An 11,196-nucleotide genomic window follows, 5' to 3' on the forward strand; every position below is an offset into this window, starting at 1 on the left:
AAAATTCTCCCTTTTCTATAAAACACTCTCATTTTATACCATTTTTCACCATTTTCTCCCCATTTTCAACCCAAAACACTCTCATTTTTATACCATTCTTTTACAAAAAAAAAATATCTTTTCATCCACAATGCCATCTAATTCTTGGGGGTCCTCGTCTTCGGAGGAGGAAGAGGAAATGTTTTACGCAAACGCTGTGCTAAGGGCGGCGATGATTCTTATGGAGGAGGAAGAGGAAGACGTCTCGTCTGAAAGCGTTATGACCAGACGAATACGGATTAACAGAGACCGCCAAGGTTTATCATTAATAAATTTTATTATCCTTATTCCGTGTTTCCTCGTATTTATATATTTTTTTACGACAGGAGCGCACGAGAAATTGGTGAACGATTATTTTTCGGATGCACCCCTTTACAATGCCGAGATTTTCAGACGCAGGTTCTGAATGAGTCGCCGGTTATTCACACGGATTGCTGATGATTTGGCGGGGCTAGACCTGTTTTTCACGCAACGACCCGATGCTTGGAATTATGAAGGGTTTAGCACGTTACAAAAGTGTATTGCGGCCATTCGCCAACTGGCGTACGGGACAGTGGCCGACGCTTTAGACGAGTACTTACAGATATCGGCAAGAACTATGCGGGAATGTTTGTATCGGTTTTGTCATAATGTGGTGAAACTGTATATCAAAAAATATTTGCGTAAACCAAACGCGTATGATGTTCAACAGTTGTACCAAGCCCGTGAAGCACGACACGGGTTTCCGGGAATGCTCGGTAGCATTGACTGTATGCATTGGGCGTGGGAGAACTGCCCGAATGCGTGGCGAGGCCAATATACGCGAGGTGATCACGGCCATCCAATCTTAATACTTGAGGCCGTGGCGTCACAAGATCTGTGGATCTGGCATTCTTTCTTTGGTCTCCCTGGTTCACTTAACGACCTCAACGTGCTATACCAATCGGCGATCTTTAGCGATGTCGTTAATGGAACCGGTCCGGACACCAGTTTTACAGTTTCTGGGATATATCCGTCTTACTCTACAATTGTCAAGACTATTCCATATATCGAGGACGAAAAAAGGAAAAAATCCGCCAAGCGTCAAGAAGCTGCAAGAAAAGACATCGAATGTTGTTTTGGTGTTCTACAAAAAAAATGGGCCATCATTGAACAATCGGCACGTGCGTTCACACCGAAGAGGTTGCGCCTTGGTATGTACGCTTGCATTTTGCTCCATAACATGATTATTGAAAACGAAGGTCGGGCGATTTGTGAGTATGATGAGAATGCATCTATCGGGAATATTGTCCCGGTAGATCCGGTGCAACAGGATTTAAACTCGTTCTCGCTAACCAACGACTTCACGCATGCAAACCTTCAACAGGATTTAGTAGAACATATATGGAACAACGCAAACGGCGGGGACAGTGACGAAGACGAAGACGATGGCGAGTAGTGTAATTTTTATAAATTTTTAAATCTAGTCTTTTTTATAAATTTTAGGTAGTGTAATTTTTTTTAGGTTATGTAATTTTTATTTATGTTATGTAATGGATTTTATTATCTTCTTTTATGTCTTATTTTTATTTAAATTTTGAATTGTTTTTATATAAGTTAAACAAATAAAAAAGTTAAACAATAAAAATTAAACAATAAAAGTTAAACAAATAAAATAAATTAAACAATAAAAATAATGTGGGGTAGCCCCATCCTCCACCCCCCTCAAAATGAAGGAGGCCCATCATTCATGGGATGTTGATGTGGCGCTTACATGGTGGCCCATCCTCATGGGGATGAGGCTCCCCATACCCTCTAATTTTATAGAGGATTGCCTTACCAAGAAAAATAAAGGTTAAGTGTCTCATGATTAAATTGTTATTACCGATTATCAGATTATGATATGTATTTTTTTTGAACGGCCGACAAAATTTTATTCATTGTAGCAAGATGCTACCCACCAAATCTACAACGTTTCACACCAAAATACAACATTCGACACCAAAACAATACAATTACATTATCTCAAAACGCTTAAACTGAAACGACTCCAATCCTCCCAAGTTAGTGTCGCCTCTTTTGATCTACTTTTAACCCATAGATACGCCACCGATTTGATCTCGTCTAGATTCCTCGTCGTACTTGGATTAACTTGTCTAAATACGGCTTCATTTCTAGATTTCCAAATGCTCCAAAAGGTCACCAAAACAAGAGCATGAATTACTTTACTTATCTTTCTTGAACCCGAGCTTGATTTATGCAATGTAAGTATATCATTAATCCCAAACGCAATGATCGGTGGTATCCTAACCCAATCCGCCAAGTTTTGCCATATTGTTTGCACAAATTGACATGAGACAAAAACATGTTCATAAGTCTCTTCATAGTCTCCACAGAATACGCACATATGGTTCTGAACCGGAATGTTTCGCCTCACCAAAGCACACTTTGTCGGCAATCTCTCCATTCCGCTCTCCAGGCTACTATTCCGACCTTTTTCGGGACCCAGTTATTCCATTCAAAGACCCGTTCAGGGCTGGTTCGGTTTACTGCACTCAGCAACTTTTTAATGCTCGAGACAGAAAACTTACCATCCAATTCATGCCTCCACTTCCATACATCTCTGCCAGCTGATCCAACGAAATCTTCAAGCATGAACAGCAGCAACTGCAATTCATTTGCTGCATCTGAACCAAGGACAGGTTGGGCCCATGCCCAGCTAAATATCGGCCCGGAACTCCCAAGAATGCAGCGATCCGCAACAAAACATTGTTTGACCATCTCCTCCTTAAAAAGCACTGGGAATTTGACAAATAACGGCATCTGATCTAACCAGCTATCCAACCAGAAAAATACATCCTTACCACTATATACCACAGCTGAGAAGTCCTGATGTAGATCGATATTTGCATACAGCAGTGACTGCCGAACACTATAGATACTTTTCCACGGCCCCGCCACCGAGATCTTCACTGGAATGTCGTTCCACGCCCTCGACCTGTGATGAACTGCCCAAATAATCCGACGCCACAGCCCTTCTTTTTCTGTTTTGAACCACCACCACCACTTTGCCAACATGGCTAGGTTAGCATCCCTTAGCGAGCCGAACCCCAACCCCCCATATTCGACCGGAGCGATTGTTTTATCCCACGCAACCCAGTTCATTTTCGCCTTTTCTTCCGATCCTCCCAAAAAAAGACCCTCCTAATCTTGTCTAACGCATCAAGAACTTTAATTGGTGCTTTAAACAGTGAGAAATAGTAAGTCGGTAGTGAGTGTAGCGTCGATTTAATTAGTGTTATTCTCCCACCATAAGAAAGCGTTTTAGCTTTCCATATTGATAATCTACTCTTGAATATTTCAATAACCGGTTTCCAGTTCCGTGCTAGGTTCATATTTGCTCCCACCAATAAACCAAGGTGTTTAAATGGGAACGTCCCTTGTCTACACCTTAGAAGAAGTGCCATGTCTTGAACATCCTCCTCACGTACTCCCACACCAAATATACTACATTTAGCTAAGTTTACTTTCAACCCAGAAACTAGGTAGAAGCATCTCAGTATCCGCCTTAAATTAATAACATTCGCCCTCGACCATTCTCCAACAAACATCACATCATCAGCGTATATCAAATGAGATAATACCGGCCCCTCACAAGTGATATTAATCCCATTGAACAACCCAACTGACACTGCTTTTTTCATAATCCCAGTGAGTGCTTCCATAACAATAACAAACAAAAATGGTGAAAGTGGATCACCCTGGCGGAGTCCCCGAGAACAATCAAACTCCCTCGTTGGAGACCCATTTACCAGGACAGAGGCTCTAGCAGAATACAACGTAGCCATAACCCATGCACGCCACCTACCTGGAAAATTCATCTGTGACATAATCGAATTAAGGAAACTCCAGTTAACTGAATCACACGCCTTATTAATGTCAACTTTGAAAAACATCCCATTCCGCTTAGACTTCCTTAACCAGCTGAGCACCTCGTTGAGAATAAGGGGACCATCAATAATATTTCTACCGGATATAAAAGCCGACTGTTGTTCTGAAATCAATCTCCCCAATACCCCTTTTAAACGATTTACAAGAACTTTAGAGATAACTTTGTTGATGACACCAATTAGACTAATAGGCCTGAAATCCGCCGGTCCCGAAGGATCTTTGACTTTTGAAATTAATGCTATAAAGGATGAAGTACAACTCTTATTAAGTGAACCTGATTCATAAAACCTATTGAATAATTTCACAAAATCCTCTCGAAACCCCGACCAACACCTTTTAATGAACTTGAAGTTAAAACCATCCGGCCCTGGTGCTCGATCCCTATCACACTCCCATACTGCTGCTTTAATTTCCTCCACAGAGAATGGAGTCTCCAACATAGCGGCCTCATTATCCGAGATTGTTGCCAAATTAGGGCACACCAATTCTGGCCTAACAGGCATTGGTTCCAAGAACTGATGGTCGAAGAACTCGAACAACGCCTCCTTAATAGCCAAAGGATTCGTGACCCAAACCCCATCAACTAACAAACCATTCAATCTATTTGTAGAAATATTCGCATTAACAATGTGGTGGAAATAAGCAGAATTTTCATCACCATCTATAGCCCACTTGGATTTAGATTTTTGCCTTAAGTCGAGTTGCTTTAGTCGGTCGAATTCTGCCACATAGTTCTTACAATCGGCCCTTTCGGCCAACTCATCCTCCTGAAGCATTCTTTGTTCCGCCAAACTTTCAATACTAACCAACCTTCTCTTTTTCCTACCATAAATGCCCTCCCGAGTTTCTTTTTCCTCTTTTAGCCAGGACTTGGTATTATTCTTTAACCACCTTAACTTAATTGCTAGGGCAAGGTCGTCCGGTCCCGAAAAGGAAAACTCACTACAAATCTGTAGGACGTAGTTAGCAAAACCAGGATACTCAAACCAAGAATTAAAGAACCTGAAGGGGGTGTGACCGAAATCCGATTCAACAGTAGACAAGACGATGGGCCGATGATCAGACGCAATCCTATCTAAAGCAAGCACAGTTGCATTAGGCCAATGCTCCCTAAAACCCAAACATACCAGAAATCGATCCAACTTACTACGCTTTTGCCCATTATCTGATATGTATGTGAAATTGCCTCCACCCATGTTGTACTCTACCAATCCAGCTGAGAGAATAAACGGATTAAAAGCTTCGGCATTTGCTTCCGAAAATTCCGAATTCATACGCTCGCTTGCATCCCGAACCTCATTAAAGTCACCCATCAATAGCCATAATCCTTGTAGTGAATTTTTAACCCCAAAATTTCTGACCATACATTCCGCCTACTTACAGCATCATTAGGAGCGTACACATTCATGTAGTTTATTCTACAACCCGAAGACACCAAAAATCCGGAAACCACAATAAAAAATCTATTTCGAACTATATCAACACACCTGAATATAGACGGGCACCATAAACACGCCAATCCACCTGATCTACCTTGTGAGTTCACCGCAGCTAGTTTATACTCGGATCTTCCCCAAAATTGATTAAACATGAATGACTCAGAATCCTGCAGCTTCGTTTCCTGAATAGCAATGAAATGTATCCCATGACTAGTTTTGAGACTCCGAATCCAATCCGACTTCCGAGCGTTCCTCACCCCCCTAAGATTAATAGAAAGACAATTCATCGGGACACATTTTGAACACCTTCATCTGCAACAATATTCTCTGTCTCCGGCACGAAATTATTCAGATCGACACCAATAAAAGCCCCAATCTTAATTGTAGCCGCCACCTCTTCATCGATAGCCTGATTCCGATCAGACGTACCCAGATCCTCATTCTCCCCGTCTCCCGACTTATCGTCTACAGGCACCGAATTCACTATTGGATCTACTGGAGAGCCAGCCCCCACATTAGGAATCGGAGAGGAAGCACCACTATTACCAGATTTCTCCCGAATGGGAGTATTAAGATCCAAAGGTTCACTGACATTAATGTTCGATTGATTAAATAAACGTTGTGGAGGTCCCTGTGTTGAACCAATAGATGGTGGACTCCTCTCACCTCTATTTCTTTTCCCCAGATTTGCTGTCGACATTGGACCCATTTTATTTAACCCATCATTAGGCCCATAGCAGATTTTATCTTGCCTAGCATCATTAGGCCCATTAGTTTGTTTATCCAACCTAACACGAGGCCCACCACTATCCAGCACATTTGGATGTTCCAAATTTAGTGGCCTTGTCTCATCATTATCTTGAACATGTGCCGCCCCCAATGTCACGGCCCCCGACCCGGTTTGACCCGTTTCAGGAGCCATGGGACAGGAAATCCCGTGGTATTTAATTTAGGCGACAGCGGAAGTCTTTTTAAAACAGGATCTTTCAATATTTCAAACTGCCCGTTTACACAATTTAGGGATATAATCCCATAATTTACATTAAGCTGATTTCATAGGGAAATCTTTATTTCTCAAAACATGTTTCCTTATTTATTTACATTGAGCCACTTTTCTAAGCTGGTAGTGCTTCACGGCACTTTTCTTTGCTCACAACAGATCACCTGAAACATGTTTGAAAAAGGTTTTGTCAGCGGGGAAATACTGAGTGAATCATTCATTTTACTAAAACGACTCATTTGTTATAATTCACAGTATTAAGAGCGATTACAATGTTTCTGATATCAAACCAACTACCCACAGTATTTGTCACTCGACCATCCATTGGCTAGCCCATTTGTCCAATGGTGTCTGTGACTGTGGTCAGATCACCCCTTGGCCACCCGTTTGTCTAAGTGTGACGGGAAACAAGTAATGTATACAAAACCCCACATACCGGCTGTAATTTGATGATTACATACACTTAATCCCTGTAATTATAACTTTGAAAATAACTTGGAGTTTTGTAAAACAGTTGATAAAAAGAGAATGACTCACATTGCAGATTTAACGAGCAGAGTATAAGCTTTACTGATTAGCCTTTTAACCTAATTTAAATAACAATGCACACACAACGGGGTTAGTAACTAATTCAGCAGTTACGTCAATTCACGAGATTAAACCCTCACAACGATTGACAAAGTGCAATACTTAACAATTCAGCGGATTCACAACGAATGACAGAGTATAGTCCGAGTTCGAACAGCACTCAAACATTCAAGTCGAAATCACGATGAATAACAAAGTATAAACTCAATTTGAGCAGCACTTAAACAATCGTTTGATAGTTTCAATCGATCGGACGTTGAATCGTAATAGCGATCGAGTTATTACCCTGATTGCGACAGCGTTTCGAGATTAGTGTGTGTTGTGTACGATTTCTGCTATAACTCAGTGCATAAGGTGAATTTGGACGTCGAAGTAACACCAAAATTCAAGTGCCACTGCCCCCTATTTATAGTTGGAAAATGCTCCCCCTCGCGCCACGCGAAAGAGACATGTGTACCCGTCGCGTGGCGCGACGGGTCTACTTTCTAGCCTAGGTTGTTTCGTGTCCCAGATAGCCTTGCTGAGTAAATGTACGAACAAATTTGAATTCTACAGCAATTTTAGACGATAATTGTCCAATAGGGTTTAGCCCCCCTTAGTTTTAGGGGCCCTGATCCAGATTCTAATTGTTATGAAAATTTTAGTGTTTATGCGGAATTACTTGGGTTTCTCAATTAGGGTTTCCTTAATAGATAATTAATCTAATAAGTATTAATTTTAGTGAGAGTTGTTACATCCTCCCCACCTTAAGAAAAATCTCGTCCTCGAAATTCACTGAAATAAATGAGGGTATTTCCGCTTCATTTCTGATTCCAGCTCCCAAGTGTATCCTGGTCCTCTCTTTGAATCCCATTTGACTTTGACTAACACTAGTCGCTTGTGTTTGAGAAACTTGACTTTCTTGTCCTCTATCTGTAGTGGTTTCTCTACGAATTTTAACTTTTCATTTACCTCCACATCTTGAAGAGGTACTACCAGGGATTCGTCTGATAAACATTTCTTGAGATTGGATACATGAAATACATCATGTACTCCAGCTAGTTCTTCTGGTAGTTGTAGACGGTAGGCTACTGGTCCTATTCGTTGGATTACTGGAAATGGTCCTACGTATCTTGGACTCAGCTTTCCTTTCTTACCGAATCGTACTACTCCTTTCCAAGGAGAGACTTTCAAAAGTACTTTTTCTCCTACCAGAAACTCTAGTGGTTTGCGGCGATTGTCTGCATAGCTTTTCTGGCGATCTCTAGCCGTCTTCAGTCTTTCCTTGATTTGTGTTATCTTGTCAGTAGTTTCTTGTACAATCTCGGGACCTGATAACTGCTTTTCTTCTATTTCTGCCCAACAAACTGGGGTTCTGCACTTGCGTCCATACAGTGCTTCGAATGGAGCAGCTTCGATGCTTGAATGATAACTATTATTATAGGAGAATTCAATTAAGGGTAAGTGGTTATCCCAATTACCACCAAAATCAATTACACATGCTCGGAGCATGTCTTCCAGGGTTTGTATTGTCCTTTCACTTTGTCCGTCTGTTTGAGGATGATACGCAGTACTTAAATTTAGTCGGGTTCCCATTGCTTCCTGGAAACTAGTCCAGAAATGGGAAGTGAAACGACTATCTCTATCTGATACAATGGAGAGTGGGACTCCATGTAAAGATACTACTTCATCTACGTACAACTTGGCTAGCCTTTCCATTGTAAAAGTTTCTTTCATTGGTAGAAAATGAGCTGATTTGGTTAATCGATCCACAATTACCCAAGTAGCATCGTTACCTTTTCTGGTTCTGGGTAACTTAGTAACAAAATCCATTGTTATGAGTTCCCATTTCCATACAGGCATTTCTAGCTGTTGTAATAATCCTGAAGGTTTCTGGTGTTCGGCCTTAACTTGTGAACAAGTAAGACACTTGGATACATATTCAGCTATATCCTTTTTCATTCCTATCCACCAGAAATTATTTCTTAAATCTTGATACATCTTATTGTTTCCTGGATGTACAGTATACCGAAATTTATGAGCTTCTTCTAAAATCTTATTTCTTAATTCTCCCTGCTTAGGTACCCAAATTCGTTTCTTGTGGAATCTCCAAATTCCATCTTTTCCTTGCTCTAATTCCTTTAGGTAACCTTTCATTCCTTCAGAATCGTCCTTGATTGCCGTTTCCTGAACGTTCTTCAATTGTTTCATTAAATCTATTTGTAGATTTAATCTAAGGGCACGGACTCGCTTTTGCTTTTCATGATACTTACGACTTAAGGCATCTGCAACTACGTTCACCTTTCCTTCGTGATATTGAATATCACAGTCGTAATCGCTTAGGATTTCCATCCACCTTCTTTGCCTCATATTTAACTCTTTTTGCCCAAATATGTACCTTAAACTTTTATGATCTGTATAGATAGTAAACTTACTTCCATACAGATAATGTCTCCAGATTTTAAGGGCAAAAATTATGGCTCCTAATTCTAAGTCATGAGTCGTATAATTTTCTTCGTGCTTTTTCAATTGTCGGGAGGCATACGCAATTACCTTCTTGCGTTGCATCAACACACATCCGAATCCTAATTTTGAAGCATCACAATATACTTCAAAATCTTCTGTTCCTTCGGGCAATGCTAAAATTGGAGCATTCGTCAATCGGTACTTTAAAATCTTAAAAGCTTCTTCTTGTTTATGTCCCCATTCAAACTTAGCGGCTTTACAGGTCAACTTAGTCAAAGGTACAACTATCTTAGAGAAATCCTTAATAAATCGTCTGTAGTATCCAGCTAAGCCTAGAAAACTTCTAATTTCCATAGCCGTTTGTGGGACTTTCCATTTGGTGATTGCTTCTATTTTAGCAGGATCTACATGAATTCCTTCGTGATTCACCATGTGACCTAAGAATTGTACTTCTTGCAACCAAAATTCACATTTCGAGAATTTGGCGTAAAGCTTTTCCTTTCTTAATAAAGTTAAGAGTGCATGCAGGTGCTCGCAATATTCTTCCTGACTTTTGGAATAAATAAGTATATCGTCGATGAAAACGATTACAAATTTATACAAATATGGTTTACAGATTCGATTCATCATGTCCATAAATGCTGCTGGGGCATTTGTTAGTCCAAAGGGCATGACTGTAAACTCATAATGGCCATACCTAGTTCTGAAAGCAGTTTTAGGTATGTCTTCTTCTTCTACTTTCAACTAATGATATCCAGAGCGCAAGTCTATCTTAGAGAAATACCTAGCGCCTTGCAATTGATCGAAAAGATTGTCAATCCTAGGTAATGGGTATCGATTCTTAATTGTAACCTTATTCAGCTCTCTATAATCGATACACATTCTCATTGATCCATCTTTCTTTTTCACAAACAACACTGGTGCTCCCCAAGGGGATGAACTAGGTTGTATAAATCTTTTGCTTAGTAATTCGTCTAATTGCTTTTTCAATTCTAGCATTTCGGTGGGTGCTAATCGATATGGTGCCTTAGCTATTGGTATAGTACCCGGAATTAGATGAATTCTAAACTCTACTTCTCTATCAGGTGGTAACCCAGGTAATTCTTCTGGAAAGACATCTGGGTATTCTGAGACTATAGGGATGTCCAAAAGTTCCTTACTTTTAGTGTTAATGATTACAGAAATCATATACACCGTTTCTTGTTTCCTTGAATAACTAGCCAATTTCATTGCTGAAATGAATTTCAGTGGCTTTCGAGGTCTATCTCCTGTAATTAAAATTACTTCTCCTGTGGGGGTACGAATTTCTACGGAATTCTTATCACACAGGATTCGAGCATGGTTGGCTACTAACCAATCCATTCCTAACACTACATCGAATCCGGCTAATTTCATAGGTAACAGGTTTGCGGAAAACTTATAGCCTAAAAGTTCTACCTTTCCTTTTTGTAATACCTTATCTATGTTAACAGAATTTCCATCTGCCGTTTCGACTGTAAAGATCTGCCTAAGGGTAGTTAAGGGTAAGTTAAGAGCTTGGCAGAATGAAGTATTGATAAAACTTTGGTTTGCACCAGAGTCAAATAATACTTTTGCATAAATGTCGTGAACTAAAAACGTACCGGCTATGACGTCAGGAATCAGTTCGGCTTCCTGAGTAGTCAATTGAAATGCTCGGGCGTTCTTCTTGGTTGTTCCTTCAGCTGGTTTGCCTTTATTATCTGCGGTTTTAACCAATTTAGGACATTCAGATTGGAAATGTCCCGTTTCTCTGCA

The 11,196-nt window shown here is 40.4% G+C and overlaps 1 protein-coding gene across 1 annotated transcript; it reads left to right on the plus strand.

Moving 5' to 3' along the window:
- The first annotated feature begins 445 nt into the window (after nt 1–445).
- On the plus strand, nt 446–1,456 carry LOC110934142. Its single transcript, XM_022177331.1, has 2 exons — nt 446–995; nt 1,260–1,456. The coding sequence occupies exons 1-2, from the start codon at nt 446–448 to the stop codon at nt 1,454–1,456; spliced, it is 747 nt and encodes a 248-aa protein (XP_022033023.1).
- The last annotated feature ends 9,740 nt before the right edge of the window (nt 1,457–11,196 follow it).

The sequence above is a fragment of the Helianthus annuus genome, chromosome 4 (genome assembly GCF_002127325.2).
Source record: "Helianthus annuus cultivar XRQ/B chromosome 4, HanXRQr2.0-SUNRISE, whole genome shotgun sequence".
NCBI lineage: Eukaryota > Viridiplantae > Streptophyta > Magnoliopsida > Asterales > Asteraceae > Helianthus > Helianthus annuus.

What these genes read in the sequence shown, in the direction of transcription:
- LOC110934142 (XM_022177331.1), top strand. Translation starts at nt 446, where the DNA reads ATGAGTCGCCGGTTATTCACACGGATTGCTGATGATTTGGCGGGGCTA. An exon ending in CGATGTCGTTAATGGAACCG is followed by an intron (nt 996 to 1,259) that starts GTCCGGACACCA and finishes TTGAAAACGAAG; the next exon opens with GTCGGGCGATTTGTGAGTAT.